The 19,695-nt window shown below is 37.9% G+C and overlaps 3 protein-coding genes across 3 annotated transcripts; 1 reads left to right on the top strand and 2 right to left on the bottom strand.

Moving 5' to 3' along the window:
- Window positions 1-2,652: 2,652 nt before the first annotated feature.
- LOC103475644 (trafficking regulator of GLUT4 1-like) lies at window positions 2,653-5,164 on the top strand. The gene is made up of 3 exons (XM_017308701.2): window positions 2,653-3,516; window positions 3,649-3,775; window positions 3,856-5,164. The coding sequence occupies exons 1-3, from the start codon at window positions 2,995-2,997 to the stop codon at window positions 3,867-3,869; spliced, it is 663 nt and encodes a 220-aa protein (XP_017164190.2). The 5' UTR covers window positions 2,653-2,994; the 3' UTR covers window positions 3,870-5,164.
- LOC103475643 (Golgi SNAP receptor complex member 1-like) lies at window positions 5,158-15,306 on the bottom strand. Its single transcript, XM_008427437.3, has 9 exons — window positions 15,200-15,306; window positions 14,058-14,172; window positions 13,441-13,516; window positions 11,942-12,049; window positions 11,763-11,854; window positions 9,573-9,647; window positions 6,056-6,085; window positions 5,762-5,844; window positions 5,158-5,481 (listed from the first exon to the last, which is right to left on the bottom strand). Exons 1-9 carry the CDS (start codon window positions 15,240-15,242, stop codon window positions 5,357-5,359), a joined length of 747 nt encoding a protein of 248 aa, XP_008425659.1. The 5' UTR covers window positions 15,243-15,306; the 3' UTR covers window positions 5,158-5,356.
- A 1,126-nt stretch (window positions 15,307-16,432) lies between these two features.
- Window positions 16,433-19,612, bottom strand: LOC103475646 (beta-crystallin A1-like). Its single transcript, XM_008427440.2, has 6 exons — window positions 19,523-19,612; window positions 19,246-19,307; window positions 19,053-19,171; window positions 18,821-18,962; window positions 18,601-18,743; window positions 16,433-17,030 (listed from the first exon to the last, which is right to left on the bottom strand). The coding sequence occupies exons 2-6, from the start codon at window positions 19,282-19,284 to the stop codon at window positions 16,883-16,885; spliced, it is 591 nt and encodes a 196-aa protein (XP_008425662.1). The 5' UTR covers window positions 19,285-19,307; window positions 19,523-19,612; the 3' UTR covers window positions 16,433-16,882.
- Window positions 19,613-19,695: the final 83 nt, after the last annotated feature.

Raw genomic sequence — 19,695 nt, 5'->3', positions numbered from 1 at the left:
AAAGAAGTTTCTGTTTTGCATCTTTTAGGTTGAATATTAAATCATTTTAAATTTCAATAATTAACTGGAAGAATGTGATGCATGTGTAAAATCTACATTTGCTCAATTATACATAATATTCAGTTAGTTTTTAAGTTAAACAAAGCAAGACATAACTGTCTCATTTGTGACACTGATTTCTAAATTAGAAGAATTACCGTCCTATGAGATTTTCTTAATCTGAAACTAAGCAACACCGACACATTTGTAGTTTTTATTCTCACCAAACCTCTATTAAAAGTTTATATCTTATACATTCAAGAGCATAAATAAAAATACGTTTTAATTTGTCAAACTAGTTTTACTGAAGATATTCTTATAATTCAGGTCTGTCAAATATGTGGGAATAAAAACGTATTTTTTGTTATTCTGCATCTACCTTCAGTAAAACTGCAGCACATATTTAATATGCCTGTTACATAAAGCAGTTGCGAATTATTTAAATAAAATTAAAAAGTAATTCAATATTATGTTACAGAACTAACTACTCAAACAAGGCTATCTTAAACTTTAAATACTAAATACATTTCTAGTTCATTTTGGAAGCATTTTGTTACATTTATTGTTTAATGTATTAAATACAAACGTTTATCATTTATTAATCAGTTACTTTCTAGTAAACAACCAATTAACTTTATACTGTGTGTCAGAATTTTAGTTTTGCTTCTTTGGTTGCCAAATATTTCATAAATAAAATGTTAAACCAACCTGTTGATCTTTTAACATGGTGTTTATTCTGTACGCACACAACACTGAATGAATTGTGACCAGTTTGTGGTGCTGCTCTCCATCTTCAAGATCAAGGTGATGAGGAAAAAACAAATGTCCTAGTCGAAGCATCACCTTCTCCGGAACGAGACGCTGAATCGGTCAAGTCGGCAAACGGTTAATCACAGTACAAATAATGCGACTGACAAACTAAATTTCTTCAAAAATGTAAATTTTTTTAACCCCGTGGAAGAAAGTGTAGTAATAATAAACCACAATCAAATAAAAACAATTGAGGATAATTAGGCATTTCGTCTCAAATTCATGGATTCTTAAATTATAATTCAAAAAATATTAGAAGATAAAACATCTTCTGATGCATAAAGTTGAGTAGTCAGGTAAGGTTTGCATGTCGGTGTGCAGATGCTCGTCTTCACCTGCTCACGATGTCCAGCTGCATTCCGCCGACAGCAACTCGGTTTTCTACTGAAATCCTGACGCGTTTTGTAGATAATTGTTCATTCTGACGTATCGCGGACCAACAATGTCCAAACATAAAACTGTCCAAGAAAGGCCGAGGCCGGCAGCAGGTGATCTGGTTCTTCAACGCACTTCCGACTACATTGTTTGGAAAATATATATATGCATACATGTATTGTTTCTTGCAAAAAAAAAAAATGGACGAAACAATAACTTACAACTTAGATGGAAACAAAACTTAACTTAATCTGATGTTACAAGTTCAAAAAGTGGTTAAAAAAAATCATTTTACCAAAGCTTCCCGTCATCACACCGGACATTTGACGAACCAAACGACTTCCACCTCCACGCACCGGTGTTCGGAATCACTTAAATCAACAGGAGGTCTAAACTTGACCAAAGTCATCTAAACATGCTAAACTAAACTGATATAAACATTTACAAAAATGCGACATATGATGTGTGTGGGCAGCAAGGATCTCCTGTAGCAGTCTGTATTCCAGTTGAAGCATCTGACCGAAGACACTTCGGTGTGGCATAACAGACTCATGAAAAGGATGATCAGATTTTTCTGGACTTTTTAAAGGATGATTCCTTGCTCAGTAATCTACAGATGTTCTCCAGTCGTCCCCAGAACAGAACCGGACATCTTTGGCAGCCATTTTGAAACCATGGCCCTGATGCTGCCACCCCAACAGATGGTTGCCGAAGAAATTGCAGCCTCTACAGTACAACAGACTCGTAGAAGATGTGCAACATCTTGCTGCAACCTTGAGAAAAAAGTTAGTTTCTGCACCTGAACCTTTCTTCAATTTATTCCAGCAGGTACAACCTTCTGCAGCAATTTCCATTTTAATGCCATTTTAAGTTTGAATGCCACCATCGGTAAAAGAAGGAGGATTTTAAGAACCCTTACTATCTAACTGGTGATAAAGCTACACACATTGGAGATGAAGCGACTTTTTGTGCTAAGTTGGAGGTTGGCGTCAGAGCTTAAGGTTGGGACAAAACTTTTGAAATGATTTGTGATAACTTGGTTGTTAAAAGAAACAAACAAAAAAAAAAAATTAAGAATATTTTTTCTGGTCGATAAGGGTTTTTTTTTTTTGGTAAAATAAAAATAAAAATGTAGGAGCAAAAACATGAGTTTGCAACCCCGATTTTAAGAAACAATGGAGCAGCTGCTCCACTTTTTTCACATTTCAGGTGTAAATATAGAACAGACTGGTCCCAACCTAAATACATACCTCATGTTTTTAAAAACAAGAATGCTATAAACATAAACAAAAGCTTTACTGAACTCATAAAACCAAAGATTTTCACAGGTCATCTGAGGTTCCTCCACTTAAAAAACTCAATAAGGCCAAACTTCGCAGTAGTTTCTCAGTCAGCAGATCGTGAATAAACTGAAAGGTTTATGATTCCGCGTCCGCTCTCTCCTTTCTCCATTACACGCACTTGGCCGCGTCCTGGTTGCTGATCTGGCTGCTGCCGCCGCGCGTAAATGGAATGCTTTTACGCACCGCGCGCGTTCACTTTAAAGGAGGTTTAATCGCCTTTTTTTTTGCCATTCCCATGCCTCGCCTGGTGCTTAAGTAGGGCTCCAGCGCTGGTGATGCGCCTAGGATGTGAGGGATGGATGCTGTAATACCTCACAGAGCTAACACCAGAGGGTGGGGGGTAAAAAGCGAGGCGTGCGTCACCGGCAACTAAACGCCAGAGGGACAGAGACATCAATAACATCGCGTTCATCAATAAGGAATCTGGATGGAGTTAGACGGTTTATTAAATAGGCCGCTCTCTGAATTTGAACGCTTTAATGTGAAGACCCCCCAAGGAGAACAACTGAGGGAAGACTTACTAGGACCTCCATCCTACCGCTCGGTGATGGCCATCAACACTGATGCCGCTTTCGAGAAGACTGGCCTGGGCGAGAGGGAAGTCTCCAACCCAACCGACTTCCAGGACACCGAGAAGCTGCTGAGCAAAGCCCCCGCCGAGCCGACCGGGGAGAGCAACCTCAAACCCTCCGACTCCTTCCCTCTGAACGCCAGAGGCAGCGTCCGCTCCCTGGACGCGGAGCAGAACGGACGCCGGTCCCCGCTGAAGTCGGGCTCCATCGGGCAGCTGACGGCCCCACCCAGATCTACTTCCCGGCTCAGCCTGGGCCAGCTCTCCTCCCCGGTTCCACCGGGATCCGAGCCGCCCAGTTACCTGTGGCTGGCCGTGGTGTCCTGCTTCTGTCCCGGAGTGCCGTTCAATGTCTGCGCCTTGTGGTACGCGAATGTGGTGAGTGTTTGCAATCCTTCAACGACTTTCTTCGAGTTTATTCTAGTTTTTTTTTTTGGCACCACAGGTGGTTCTCCTCCAGCAGCGCATTTAAATAATTAATGCTTGGTGATTTTTTTTCTTTCCCATCAGTCGAGGTCAGTTCTCCACACGGGAGATATCGAGGGAGCAAGAAAGTATGGGCGTCGATCAATGCTGCTCAGTGTTCTGGCGATGCTGACGGGTGTGGTTGTAATCATCTTCATAGTGCTTACAATAGGTATGAAGACAGGCCGAGTGCTGCTCACTGCAGGATGACTTGAATGTTTAAGATATTTCCCTCTGCTCTCTTTCTCTTAGAGGCCCAACAATGAATCAAGGCGGATGGAAACAGTTTCCTTTAACTTCTCCGGATCTCTAAATTGCACAGAGGAAAGAGGATCTCAGATTGAAGACGGAAGGAAGCACAAAATACGAGCTGAAAAAAATCTGAAGGAATTCCGATGTGCACATTTTTTTGTTCTGTTTTTCTGCTATGGACCAAAAAAGAAAAAGAAAAAAAGTATGAAGAAAGATGGTGTGCGTCATGCGTCCTTTTCAGGAAACGCTCCTGCTTGATAACCCCACAAACTCAGGAATAAAGGAATGAGGAGAAATCCTTTTAGAAACCAAACTAGAGGGACTTTAAGAGGAATTTAAGGACTCCCATAAGAACGAGTGTAATAGAGTGAAGATAAAGAAATGAAAGAGAAAGCAAACCTGCCTGCTGTTGAAAACAAAATCTGCTACAATCAACTGGACTTTTATGGCTGAGGGGAAAAGTAATCTGTTTACAAAAAGTTTAAAATGGAGATGCACTGATGAGGATTTCTTTTTTCAGGTCTGAACTTTAGATTTTCTGCATTTTATTCTGCAGGTTCTTTGATATTTGTAGTAGTTCTGACTCCTGAAAGCTCGACTTGATTGGTTGATGCTTTCATAGCCACAACTTTCGACTTGTGGGCCAAATAATTAAGTTAAAAGCACAAATATATTTATACAATTAAAAAAGGCGAAAAATATTCCAACTAAATAAACTAGGAAAGTTATATTTTAATGAAACTGTATGATTTCAGGAATAGGCTTTAAGTCACTCCTTTGAAAACGTATTTAATGCGATGATTTGACTGTTCCTTTGGGTAAAGTGGTTCTATTTACCATAAAATCAAAAACGGTGTCACGCCCAATATATTTCAGTACTTTTATGTTTTGTTGGTGAAAAACATTTTAAAACTTGTCCTTCGCACCAATATTGATTTGGAAACAGGGCCGCACGAAATCATTCCAAGGGCTGCAAACGGCTGCTGGACCTTATTTTGGACCTCAATGGTTAAAAAAGTGATTTAATGAAAAGGTTTTTCCGTTTTCAACCTGCTGATTGGTGCATCTCTAGTTTAAAACATTTGAAGCCTTTCTGCTGTTCTAGTTGATGTCCTGCTTCGCGTGCTACCTTGATAAGATGTACTGGCTCCACATAGCTGTGTGAATGTTTACAATAATCTATAAACAATGAAACGGGGCGTTTCCCTTCATATGCACTCATGTTCCGACTCTGATGTTTATACGTTCTTACTGTACGACTGTGCCATAGTTCTGCATGGCTGAAATAAACTTGACTGAGCATGACGGATTTGAACGCTCGCCACCTTTTAATTAAGAAAAATGTACATCAACAGAACATAATCCCAGGAAAATATCTCTTTAAGCATTTGTACTGTAAACACCAACAAGAAAACAAGCTTTAGCAATTATTTCTCTCAGTTACAACACAGAGCAGCATATAAATCTCTTGGCAACATTCGGTCTGAGTTACAGCAGATATTTAGTGGAAAGTATAGAGCAGAAGGAGAATGGTGCAGATACCAATCACTCCACCCAGGATTAAAGAGTCCCTCCTCTTGCGCAGATTGATTTTTTGGATGAGGCTGTTGATAGCAGGGAAACGATCTGATGGAGAGGGGAATTGTGGTGAAGGAAAAATAATTAAGAGCCGAGCCGAGCCGAGCCTGCCTTCCTCGCAGTAAGTAAGTAAGAGACAAAAAGCAGCAGGCAAAACGAAATCCATTAGTGGGATTTCTAATATAACCACGCAAATACTAATAATAATTAAAAAAGCATAAATGGGAGCAAATGATGAAGTTGTTATAGAAAAGCTAAGAGCATAAAGAGCTGAAATATGAATCTAACAGTGAGACAAAAGCAGAATCGATTTGAGCTAAAAGGATACTGGCCAAAGTTGTGACCCTGGTTTGAATGGACTTCAGCATCCCACGCTGAAATGTGATGTTCTCCTTTGTAGTCATGGCGATGCTGGAGGAAGAAGACAAACCAAGAGGCATCAGGCGCAGAAATGGAGAAACGTATCTGCCTTTGTGATATCACGTTACACCACATTTACCGTCTCAGTTAACGAGCTGAAAAGTACAAAAGTCGGCTTTAATCGACCAGAACGAGTGGGATTCCTCCTGGTGTGTGGGAGTGAAGAGAGAGAAGAGGGGCTGGATGCGGCTATAAAGCTTACCTTATTGCACTGTCGATGAGACTATTAGAGCTGCGAACATAAAAAGAAAGAAACGAGATTAAAAAGTCGAGCTCCAGCTGACAAATTGAAGAGACGCTTCAGCTTAAAATAACCTTCTGAGATGATTTCAAACACAGTTTGGATGCCACATGCACCCATTTTACTGGTTCTCCTGGTAAAGTTGTAAAAAAAAAAACTAAAAATTTATGAAAATTTCAACCTTTACTTGTGTAGCAAAGCAAATCCATTATGTAGATATAATAGTTTCTGTCAGAGTAGCTCTACTTCAACATATTTTTACTCAAAGTGAAAAATAGACACTCAAGAAATTATTCAAGAGTAAAAAAAGGCTTTACTCAAGCACCGAGTAACTGATAAAAATCATTTAATATTTAAAAATTACATAATCACAGACCAAAATGTAAAATGTAACTAATTACAACCCAACGCTGATCTCTAATGAACCAATTTGGGTTTTATTTGGACAGACGGTTAAAAACACCAAATGAGGCTGTTTGTTTCATTAAAAAATACACATATCAAAAAGTTCATTACGTCACATATAAAGGTTCATAAAGTATTACAAACGTTTCACCAAACTTCACAGTGTTTTCCACATATTTACCTTTTGGTTACACCAAAAAAAACTGAATCCAAATAAACTTCCTGTCACCTCGGCGTTGGGCAGAACGTTACGCTGGTTTCTGAACATGTTCATTAACATTTCAAAAGGCATAAACTCAAATTATAACATTTTGTTTTGTTTTTCAAATTAAATAACAAGCAGTTTCATTTAAAGTCTCTGTAGAGTTTAACAGGCTCCATGTTTATGTTTGTGATGGTAGAAATGCAGCGTTTCCTTTTAAAGTAGGCAAAGGGGAACAGCTTTCTAGTTCTTGAAAACTCACTATAAAAACACAAAATGTTATGTTATTTTTTTAATCTAGTTTCTACTACAAATATCTTAGTACACTTGAAAAACGACAAAAATAACTTAGAAGTAACTTTTCAGTAAGATGTAGGAGGTATTATAAGTCAATACCTCATTAATATTCATGGAAAAATACTCGTTTCATTGGCAGATTATTTCACTTATAACAAGACATTTTCCACAATTTATAAGTGAAATAATCCTCCAATGGACGAATAATTCCTTAAATAATTAAGGAATTATTTACTCTAACACTCCTACACTTTGCTGAAAAGTTACATATTAGTTAATTTTGTGTTTTTTCAAGTGTACTAAGATATTTGTAATAGAAACTAAAGGAAAAAATCGTTGGTAACATTTTGTGTTTTAGCAGGGATCTTATAAGGGATCGGGACAGAAATGAAAGCATTTTATTTTTACTGTCCAGCTTGTGACTAATTAAACCAAAAGCAAAACATTTGTCCCGAATCTCCCAACACAGTAAGGCCTTCTGTCATGAAACATGAACTTGTATTGAATCCTGCAGGCTGACTGCTGTTTGACGGAGGGAGTCGGTCGATTAGTATCAGTTATTCTGTGTAACAGATCTTCTCTGGACACATCGGCCTGATCTTCCTCTTTAGCGGTGCGGGTGAGGACAGCAGGACTGCAGAGGGAAGACAGTGAGCTTGAACTCACTCCTCCGTGTTTCAGCAGGCAGCCATTAGCAGCCCTGGTAAGTGACGGACTGAAAAATGAAGTGTTCGGTCCAGAGCTGAAAGAGCATGGAAAGGTAGCAGCGAGCATCCTGTCAGACTCCACTGGAGACCAAAAATCAATACGGAGCTTTATATTTTCTCCATCTATTCGTCTCCACTGCTGTCCTCCGCATTACTGCCCAGCCTACATTAGCTGGCACAGAGTTCTGCTTTTAACACGATCCAATTTTTCTTGATTTACTCAAATTCTGCAGCAGGGAAACTGGTTGAACAGAACCTTGAGTAGTACTGGAAAATAAATTAGCACATATTTTTCACTTTTTCTTCAAGTTATGTGTGTAAACAAGGAGATATTTCTCTTCCTTCTGCTCTGAAATAACCATCAGTTCTGCATGTGTGATGTATATCCCTTTAAACGCACATGCACCAGGTTGTAGCTTCATTATTACATCAGGCCAAATGGGAAAGAAGCACAGCGGAAACTGGTACCAGTATCCATCTGCAGCCTGCAGGACAGCAAAGCCCACCCGCCTGACAAAACCATCATGTGACAAGTTCAACAGAAATGTTGCTGATGTATTTTAACAACTCAAATATGCATGACTGTTAGCTTCCCATCGTTATACTCACACTGTGCTGAAAGAGAAACATTAGAATAAACCAAAGATTAAATGCTACAACAATGAAAATGACAGGAGTTTTTCCTTCCAGTTACCTTTCTCTGGATAATCACCTTCTGCTGTCAAGTCAACAGCCTTTCCTATGATTGTGTTTAATATTTAAAACACTTCTTCAGTTTTTTCTTTGGTATTATTTAACTTTCAGAGAAACTACATTTAGCTGCAAGTAAAGCTGCAGAATATACTGAATCATATGTGGAAAATCAGAATCCCAAAGGCTTGTTGGGAGGTAATATTTGGTATTTATCAAAGGTCTCAATAATCTATATGTGGCCGGTCGGGCAGCCTGCGTTCATACACACATCAGAACCATCCAGCTGCTTCTGTTCGGACCTTTTTGTGCTGCCCGGCTCCTTTTATCTCGGAACGCATTAAGCTGTTGACATGGCCGCTCCTTTGTTGTGTTTTGGTGATTTACTACCTTCACCTGAGAATGGAGGAGCTTCTAAAGAGACGACACACGAAGAGGAGCTTTATTTTATCTATCTGTGTTTGCTGAGCAAACAAGAGACCAAGAAGTGGCAGAGCAGTTAACCATCAGGCGAACCAGAACCCGACCGCTCTCCGCTCCGTGTCTGGGATGATAGCAACTCTCAGATGATACTTTTCTCACTTCCTCCCTTTTTGACTGTTTGAATGAGATTAAATTGACACTTTTCTTCATGCTAGATTAATTAACTTGAATATAGTGCATACAACGAACAAAAATGGAGGTATTTAGTGTGCAAATGAGCTAAAATATGCATAAATTTACCAGCTAGACGGAAGTGGTGTGCGATTGTTGGAAGTTTTTTTAACAACAATAAAAAATCAAACTGGATTAATACCAGCAGCAGTTTAACATTAATCTAAAAACGGGATAATAAATCAGTTCTCTACATTCAAAAAATTCAAAATAAAAAAAAAAACTTTACTGATCCCAAAGGAAAAGTAAATGTTGTTGTAACTCAAATTAATTCAAATTCTTCAGAGTTATTGTAGATCATTTCTTCACTGTTCACCTCACTATAAGGCAGAAGTTCAAAAATATAAACATTTAAATGAGACTCACAATTAAAAAACATTATTTTACTTCTTTTTAAAATGAATGGGAAATTATGTCTGATATACCGTAGAGGGAAAACAATAGTTTGTTTTGCAAGTGAAAACATACTTTTCTTTTTTTATCTGAAAAAGACAGACATATTGATTTCCTAAAGTTTTCTTACTTCCTCAGATGTTCATGTTCCTTTAGGAAAAGTTCAGACCTCCTATTATTCACTCCTGAGCTGCTTTTGTAGGATCTGATGAGAAAAAACAGAGCAGAGACACTTAATATGAGAAACTAGAGGTAAAACCGCAAACAAGCATCTGGACAATGCTTTTTGTCCCAAAAAAAAGAAAAAAAGTGAATAAGTATGAGAAATGAGCAACAGGAATACAAGAAGAGACGCTTCGATGAAGTGAAGCTGTTTTGTAATAAACTGACAAAGATCATCGAACCGAACAGCTTCAGTTAAAGGAGAAAAGGACAAAAAAAATAATATTTTTGTTTCATCTGAAAAGTTTGTTTCCGTGATCTTCAAAGAATGAAAAAAACAATACTATTTTTTTAATCAATACAATTTAAAATGATTAATTTTTTAATTAAAATCCATTAAGTGGAAACTTTTAGTATTTTAAGGCTGAAAATAAGAATAATTCATATAATTGACAAAAAATAACTAAATGAGGCAAAAGTTAAATTTTTCTAAATCAGTTTCTTTCAATAAAAAACTTATTAAACTTTGACAAAAGCTGCAGGTCTGTGTCTGGTGAAATTTTAGTTAAAACATGTTTGTTTTTCATTCAGTGGGTAGAAAATCCATAAATTTTACTCAAGTAAAAGTAACAATACCTCATAATAAAAAAAGCATAGTAAAAAGAACATTTTAAAAGAAGTTAATCAAGTAAATGTAACCAGTTGCTACTCGGCTCAGTTAGTTGGATTAGAAACTTTAGAAAACCAAAGACAATCAGAAGAAATTCTGATAAAGACGCTAAAGTTTGAAATGACTGAAATCAATCCCGCCTTCTTGGACCATAACATTGTGGGAAAGTTTAAAGTTTGTGAAATTCACTGTTTACTTCAACCTCAAAATAAAAGAAGACGCTTGATTTAAACCTTAGAAAGATTCAAAAGAAGTTTTTAAAACCAGCATTTGTACTTTTTAGTGATTTTCTCTGCTTCAACCTCTTATTTACACCATCCACCTTATATCTGGAGCAATAATCTATTCAATTCATCATCTATTATCTGCTCTGTTACCACACATCTCACCACCTATCTCTCTGGGAATAATTAAAATTCACTTTCTTCCCTTCAGCTTCAGATCAGGGCACATTTCTTCTGCCTCCATCTGTCCATCCTCCTCTCCCTCTCCTACTCTGATGCAGCATTTCTCCGGACCGGGCCGGCCACATGTAACCGCTCTCCCTCGTCTTGGGCTGAATGAAAGCCTTGTGGTTTGATTTACTGTAGAAGGCACTTAGGAGAAGAGATTCCCCAGAGAAGGAGAGGGAAACGGACAGTGAGAGGGAGATACAGATCCAGGGAGGAGGAAGCCGTAATGAAAGGAGGTGCCTCTTATTAGAGTATGAAAGATGAGAGAGCAGGACTGGTGGATGGTACAGAAAGAAGCTGCACATCTCTGCCCCCTGCTGGTTCAGAATAAAACTACCTAAAACATTTTAATGGTCAAAAATTTAAAAGAAAAACAGGAAAAGGAACGGATACCACAAGACCGAGGTGTGAAGAAAATAACAGCAAGGTAAGCCTTTAACTATGAGGATTTTGAAAATATTTACATTTGAAAACAACATAAATAACAAAGTGAATTTATAAATCTGCTTCATATTAAAGTAGCAGTATATAGCTTCTTTAAAACAATTTTTTGTTAGAGCAGAACAGTTTGTTATGAGACAGATAATCTCTAAAATAAAAGTCTGGCTCCTCTGCCTAACTAGAAACAACCAATCAGAGCCAGGAGGCGGGTCTTAGTGCTGTCAATCACAATCATGCTGACAGAGGAAACCGCTACAGCTTTTCTCTGTCAGCAGAGCCGTTGTGAATGCTAAGGCTAGAGAGCATAGAACGGTAAGTTATTTCTAAGCCATTATCAAATTTAGCAGTGAATACATTAGATGATTGACAGCACTAAGTCCCTCCTCCTGGCTCTGATTGGTTGTTTTTGGTAATGGTAGTTTATGGAGGAGGTGGAGGAAATTGATCTCTTCACAGATTATCTGTCTGGTGACAGTTTTAACAAATATATAAAAAATAAATTCTTTATAAAAGTTACATACTACACCTTTAATATGATACGGTACCTGAATTATACAGAATTTGTGTTTATGTGCCTGTGTGTGGATTTGCTTACTCAATGTCTCTGTGGACAGAGCCCAGCAGGTCCTCCCGCTCTCGAAGGCTCAAGAAGTTGCTTTTGGTTTTGTGAAACTCGTGTGTGTAGTCCTACAGAAAAAAAAACATTATTACAGTTATAAAGAGAAATCTTAAACCAGAAACCCTTCAAAAGCAGAACCGTTGAGCAGTAAGTACCTGTAAAATGTCTCTGTGTCTCTGCAAGGTGTGCATTAGAGCCGCGTTATGCGACAACGCTCCAGGTGTGTTTGTGTATTCGGCCATTTTGTCATTCACCGCCGAAAGCTGCAAATAAATTTTGAATAAGAGTAAACTATAAATTATTTAACACGTTAAATAAAAGAAATACATAATGATGGAAATTAACTGCAATTAATTCAAACAGCTATTCTCCTAATATCTTTTTTTAAAAATCCTGAAAATTGTTTTCATTTTACTGACCAAACGGTATGGATGTAAGTAGAGGTGTGCCGATCGATCGGTCACCGATCATAATCGGGCCGATTTTTGTGAAAAAGTGCATGATCGGTGATTGCCGATCACGGTCTCTTGTTGCCGATACCGATCACCTGCACCTCATTTCTCAGCCTGCCTGTGCAGCTGGTCTCCTCTTTCCTTCACACTGCGCAAACGCGCAGCAACAAATCCTAAGCGATGTGGAACTATAACGCACTGAGTGATTGGGGAAGTTTTCGTGTTGCGGCGGGAAATTGAAGCACATCAAAATGCATCAACACGACGAAGCTAATACGACATAAAAACAATGCCATACTTGACGGAGTTTGGCTACATCGAGGCTCACTGCAGTAAAAATGACATGGAGGATCAGATAGCAGGTAAAGCAGCGCAGAGCTACAAACACTCACCCAGATTAGCATGAAGAAAGCTAAACAAATAACCGCAACATTATTTAATTCTTCGAGCTGCGATGTAAGACGCTGGTTCTGCTCTCGCTGTTGAACCGCTGCTATGCTACAGGTAGTAATATTTCACAGACGGAGCGCCGCTTCTGCTCCACCTGGTAGTGACTCTCACACCGAACCTCTGTTTATAGCTGCAGCATCTAACCTAAAAAAATAAATTTTACATACGTATTAAAACTTTAGCTGTCCTAACATGAGACAGATAATCTCTAAAAAAATAATCGATCTCCTCCCTGCTCTGCATAATTAATCCGCTCAGTCAGAAACAGCCAATAAGAACTAGCAGTAATCAGCTAGCCGCCATGCTATCAGGACGTTTTCATTCAGTAACTCTGGATTGTTTATTGTAATGGATCCTGTATTTGCCTATGAATGTTAAGTTTTATACTTGAATTTTTTTTGGCAATGTTGAGAGGTTTTATTTTGGCTCTTTGCATTATTTAGCCTCTTCAGAGCCTTCATATGTTATCAGTCTGTTAAAGATAGTATTACCGATCGCAGTACAATTTGCACAATGCCTGTTTTGTTTAGTTTTCTTTCTGGAAAAAGTTATTAAAAACAAGTTTTTGTCTAAATTAAGGTGAATTCATGGTTCCTTTTTCCACATAATGTAACCGGTAGTGTTTACAATTTAAAAACAAATAAAAAATAATTATGTGATCGGTATCGGTGATCGGTATCGGTGATCGGCCCTCATGGGTATCGGTATCGGCAGGAAAAAACCTGATCGGCACATCTCTAGATGTAACCTACTTTAGACAAGAGCTGCTCCACTTCAGAGGTCATGGCCACCAGCACGTTGTCTTGGAACGGCCCAAAAGACTCTGACCTGATTCAGAGACGAAAACAGGAAGGACGTAAAATTATTTCATTTTTGATCTCAGTCTATTTTTCTGGCAACATTCTGTGATATTCTTGCCTGTGAATCACTTTTGATGTGAAGTAATAACCAAGCTCTTCTAATTTAGTTCACCTTAATTTATTACTTTCTAACTCAACATGAAATCATTGAAATAATGTTAACAGGTCATTTTGACTTAAACAAGAGAAAATTAGGATTTTGCGACTAAAGATGACTGATTGTGGTTTAACTGGTCAATTTTTACTGCAACCTAAAATCAATGCAAATTGACACTGTAAAAACTAAAACAGTAAAGTTTGTAAAAGAATGTAATTTATCTCTGTCTCTATAACCACTACCCGAACACAAAACACGTGATTCTACTTATCAAATTCAAATATACTCGCTGCATGGTGTCACGGAAACATGTTAAAAGGTTCATCATTCATTTGGTAAAAATATAAACACATAAAACCTTTTCAAAAATTCCACTTTGTGCATTATAAATAACAATAAATTTTGCAGCTACCTGCTGTCTCTTTCCTGCTGGTCATGGCCGCCGCGGTAACTCGTGCAGAGTTTACTGAACGAGACCAGCTTGAGGTCCAGCTCATTCTCCAGCTGTCTGGCCTGCTTCCGTAAATCTGAGGAAAGAAACGGAGAAACACGCTGGGAAAATATTTTGAGGTGACAGGAAAGATACAGGAACCAGGGTAATATAAAGCCATCTGAAGTATACTGGTGTAGTACAACATAAGGTAGATGGGTTAGGCACAGAAATGCATCAAACATTAATAAAATTATTTTTCCCAAGTACTTACATAACAAACATCAGCTAACTTGATTCATGAGCATGTGGTTTTCTAGTTTGAGCAAATGTTTAGCCTAATTTCAGAATTCGCTATACTGTTTACACACAAAATGTTGCCATATTTCATGGTGTACTGTTACTGGTGAAACTATAATTCCTTGCAGTAACAAACATGTCAACTTGGCTCCAGAAAATAGTTTTATAAATGGATCTGAACGACAAACACTGCAAAATAAAAGTCTGCATTATCACAATTGCAAAGGATTCACTGGGGTCCATAATTGCCGTGTGATACTGTATGTAACTAGATCATCTTTATATCCTGAAAAAACAAAAAGGGTTTGTTTACACAAACATGATTCAAACAACCTTAAACAATAATGCAGATTTTCTTTGACCTCTTTAAAGCCACGGTTAACCACCCTTGTGCTTATATTTTAAGGCTTAGATTAATAAAAACATATAGTGATGCAACAGATCCACCATTAACATTTGTTTTAGGTTGATGAGTTTAAAATGTGTTGTGATAAAGATTCAATTGCTATTGGTTTGTTTTAATTTCTGCCATTAGTAATCAAATTCCTTCATTTACAGGCAGATTAGTAGATACTATCCAAAACAAAAACAAAATCGAGCGGCTTCAGTTTTTCGATACAAACTTTTTAACTTCGACGTTAACAGCCAGATGCTAACAAGTTAGCTTTGGAAATAATTAAAACATCTAATTCGCGCAGGCGCCAACTTTATTCGCGTCGTGTGGCGTGAGTCGATAAATATAAGTGACCCGAATTTACAAAGAGAAGCAAGGATAGGTATGAGTCGAGAGTTGTTTTGTTTTTTATTTCTGTAACATGTTTTACCTTCCCAGTAGTTGCTGTTGGTTGCCATGACTGTTGTTGACATGTCATCAACTGCCGTAAGGGAGAAGTAACTGTCGCACTTCTTCCATGACCCACTGTGCCCCCTAGTGGCAAATGCAAGACTTACAATTTTTCTTAGTGATTGACCTACATTTTTTTTCTTTACTTCTGTTTGTTCTTTCCATTGTAAACAAAGATGTCTTCTCAAAAAGAGAGAAAAAAAATATTTTTTTACTATCTGTTTATGTTCATTTTTATAATAATAACAGTCATTATTTTAATCCAATATTTATGATAATAAAATGTTTATTTTCTCCACATTTTAATACATTGTTTGTGACAAATTATCTGTGGGGGTTTAAGCTAAACTCACTTCAAGCTAAACTGAAGTTAAAACACACTGAACCAACACCAGCAGATGGCATGACTCCCCAAATCATCACTGACCGTGGAAACTTTACATTTTAAAAATCCAGAGTCAGAAGAGTCCTTTCTTCTGACTCTGACTTCCCAATGAAACGCAACATTTATTAGTCTGGTAAGAGGACTTTTGTTCTCCAGAATAACTGTCAAGTTTTCCTCATAATGGAGTAAGCCATAACTTGATGCTTAAGTGATTAAAAAGTGTTTTTTTTAAGTAATCTTATATTATATTCAACATTTTTGTAATAAATTGAATCATGAGTTTAGCTGTAAGCAATAATCTTCAAAATGAATAAAATTAAACAGGAAATACACAATTCTGTCTGTGTGTAACAAATATAATATTTCCCTTTTTTAATTTAATTTCTAAATAAATATTCAGTGCTATTCTAATTTATTGAGAGATACCAGTGTTATATCACATTCTGACATATTTCTGCAAGAAAAATCATGACATTATGTACAAACTAATTTAGTTAGAGGGTTTTCATTTATACTCTGAAAAAGTAGGATTTGGACGTATTTTTTTATTATGTAGAATTCCTCCCTCCTCCAATTTGAGACTTCAGAAAAACCCAAAATTTGTAGGATGCAATGATTTTTCTTTATGTCAATTTATTTACATTAAATGTGATGGTTTAAATATGAGTTTTGGGTTTTAAAGAAGTAAATTTACATGTATCGTGCCTGACGAATTCATTAAATAATATTAAAACATTGTTGTTTAGTTTATTAAAGCAGCAGTGTCAAAAAAATCAGCACAGAGAAGGAAAAAAGAAAACATGCAAATACATCATTGTCATGAATCTGTCTGTTTCTTTGCTCATTTTCTTTATTTATTATCTTAAACACAGGCAGTCATTGATATCACATCGACACCCAGACTGGTGGTTGTTCATCCGTGGAGGAGAAGGAAAAGAGCAACTAACTTTGAAATGTTTTCATCACCAAGGTGGAGCATCCGTTCTTTTTGACTGATTTCTTTTCAAATCTGTCATTCCTAAAGCCTGTCTTTCTTATAGCCTTCCTTTATTTATGTTGTCTCCTTTAAAACAAAAATAAAAGCAAATGTGCAGGGAACCACTGACGTCAGTAAGCACCTGAAGTTCAGTCCTTTGGTCCTGCTTTGACCGTCCGGATCAGCAGAGCTGGGGGAGTTGGAGGTTGTGGGACAGGAAGAAGAAAAGAAGGGATGGAAATGTATCAGGAAGAGAGGAAAAGGGAAGGAAAAAAGGTGGAGTGAGGGAATCCTCTCCTTTCTCAGTGCTGGATCCTCCTGATGGACTGGATCTGGGGAGTCTGGGAGTGGGAGCCAAACTCACGGTAACATTTGTACTCTCCTCCGCGGCAGTCACACTCCATGATGTACTGGTGGCCGCGATATCCAGGATACTGATAGCACACAAAGCTGCAAGGAAACACCCAAACAGGACATTACAACTCTCACAGAGGGAATTTTATTTTCTCTTCTGACGTGCAACAAGGGTAAGTTTTAATGCATTGTTCAGCTTCTGCATCCACAACCTTTCAGCTGATATAATAATCTGATTTTTTTAGCAGAAACAGTCAGAAAGTAGGTCTGTCAGATTTTAGCTTCATGCATCCAGCAACTTGAGTTGATGCTGAATAAATGTACTAGCATTAATACATTATATTAAAAACAACTGGTTATTCTTCAGAATTGATCACAATAGGAATTAAAATATTTTTTAAAAACACAGAAACAGACAGCCTTGTCTCTATTTCAATAAAACTAAAAACAATGTGAAAGTCGGATTACGAATGCAATCATGTCTTTCAGTATTTTGTAATATTGACAGGCATAATGTACTTTATAGTGGGCAATGAAGAGTTCATACAGAAATGTTACAGTAATTTTGCTGTTTATTTACTGTTTTATTTACTGCTTTTGTTTGCAAAGCAACCTGCAAAAAGACAACAGATGAAAATGTACTCGAATCTGACATGTAAACTTTTAGAAATGCGTCTGTTGTAATAAATTCTATTTCATCACTGCAAACACAGCATTTGATGGTTTTGCATAAGATTCAGTAATGCTAGCACTGAGTCATGCTGTTGCAGCAGAATTGTCTAAAAACATAAGATAACATAATAATCAAATTGTGATCTGATGTGCAACAGAGCAGAGGTCTTCCACTACTTTTGGAGCTAAATTAATTCTTGTTTATGTCTAAATACCATTTTGTTTTACAAAACATGAGTTTGATAAATCAGAAAATGTCTTGTTGTTACTGTAAATACTGTAAATACAGCCACTGGACCCCATTAAAACCTTCTGGTTATTCTGAACTCTTCCTGAGTTAAAACAATAATATTGTTGTTTCTAAATTAATGTTAATTTGTTTTCTTTGCATTGCATCTGCATCTTTTTCCTTATTTTGACCATTTCTCATTTTCTGCAAATAAAAACGAAATCTTTGCTTGGAGTTTTGCAGACATGTCAGTAGCTCATAGAATGAAAGAACAATGTTCATTTTACTCAGATTTATAGCTATAGAAACTAAGTGTTTGTTCCTTTTTTACCTATTATGGTATTTTTTTTCTTTTATATTGCTCAAAATAAAGCAAAAAATAAAACTTTATTCTTGTTTTGGGCCACATCAAGATTATAAATGTGGCAGGATGTATTGATGAAACTGTTAGAAGATTAATAAAAAAAATATCTCTGCTTTCAATGAATGCTTCTTACAATGAAAAAATAAATTTGAACATCTTTTCACATTGATGTAATCTGACAGATTAAAAACTGCTTTGATTTGATTGATAGTATAATATTTAAGCACACAAAGGTTATTTTGAAGAGCTGGAGTTTGACACATGCAATAAAGTAACAAATATTGGCCGTTATAATATGATTAATAATCTTTATACTGATCTAACCTCCTTTCAGTCTTTATTGAACTGATCAACTCGTGTTTCTGTTGCGTATCTATTGCTCATCAGCAGGAAGAACTCACGCTCCGCAGTGGATCTGCATGGATCCGACCTCGTTGTTCATCCAGCCCATGGCCTGCAGGGACGGGTAGTCGTCACACAGCTCAAACTGACGTCCCATCATGTTCTCCATCTCAAAGATGGTCATGCGGGACTCCTTGTGGTTCTGCAGAGGAAAAGCAGCTTCATTGCAGCTGGAGCTGGTGCTAAAAAACGTTCAATTGTGCGACGGTTTGGACCTACAGCACAGCAGATGGGCCTGAAGGAAATCATCCTCTCAATGCGATAGGAGTTGCTGCCGCTGTAGGCCTCGAAGCGAGGGTAATCGCCCTTCTCCAGCACAAACTGCTGGCCACAGAAGCTGGAGTGCTCATAGCCGATCCAGCTGCGGGTCAAACACCGGGGAAAAGTATAACCAGCAAACTCTTTCCAGAAATACGTAAAAGGTCAGAAGGAAGCCTGGGTGGATACGTACGCGCCACACTCCACCTTCAGGGAGCGGATGTTCTCCATCCCACACTCCATGATGTTCTGGCAGCAGGCGGTGAACTCCATGCGCCTGCCTTGGAAGTACTCCTGATCGTAGACGGTGATCTGCGGAGCACAAACGGATCGGTCATGAGGCAAGGGGCTGCAGACGTGGGTGGGAAGTACAGCGCGGAGCTCACCTTCCAAGGGCCCATGGGCATAGGGTTTGTCAGAGCCATTGTGTCCTTTTCTTCAGCTGTACCTGTCAGGAAAACACACAGCAGTCAGGATATTAACGGCATAAGATGCTCACAGAAGCTCTGCTCTCCACCTTCTGTGTTTTTCTTCCTTTTCGTCTGTGTTTAACTTTCTGTTTCAAACAACAATCAGCTTCAGCTGCTTTTCTGTTTGATAAGTCACATCAATGCCCACGGACATTTAAAATGTTTTGCATTGTTTTTATCTGCTTTGACCTACCCAAACTGATGAGCTGTGTGGTGCAGGGTTCCAGTCTGCAGCAGCAGTGCGTATTGGGGTATATATACACCCACGGGTTGCAGGGGACGCGGCTCGGCACGCCTGCGCTCCTGTCAGCAGTTTGCTTTGTTTTGTTGTGAGGGCCACAGAGGGGTTAACGCACAGACACACTT

This window comes from Poecilia reticulata, chromosome 14, assembly GCF_904066995.2.
Source record: "Poecilia reticulata chromosome 14, P_reticulata-male-v2, whole genome shotgun sequence".
NCBI classification, from domain to species: domain Eukaryota; kingdom Metazoa; phylum Chordata; class Actinopteri; order Cyprinodontiformes; family Poeciliidae; genus Poecilia; species Poecilia reticulata.
The sequence above is the reverse complement of the archived record's forward strand: the minus strand, read 5'-3'. Positions and strand labels throughout refer to the sequence as shown.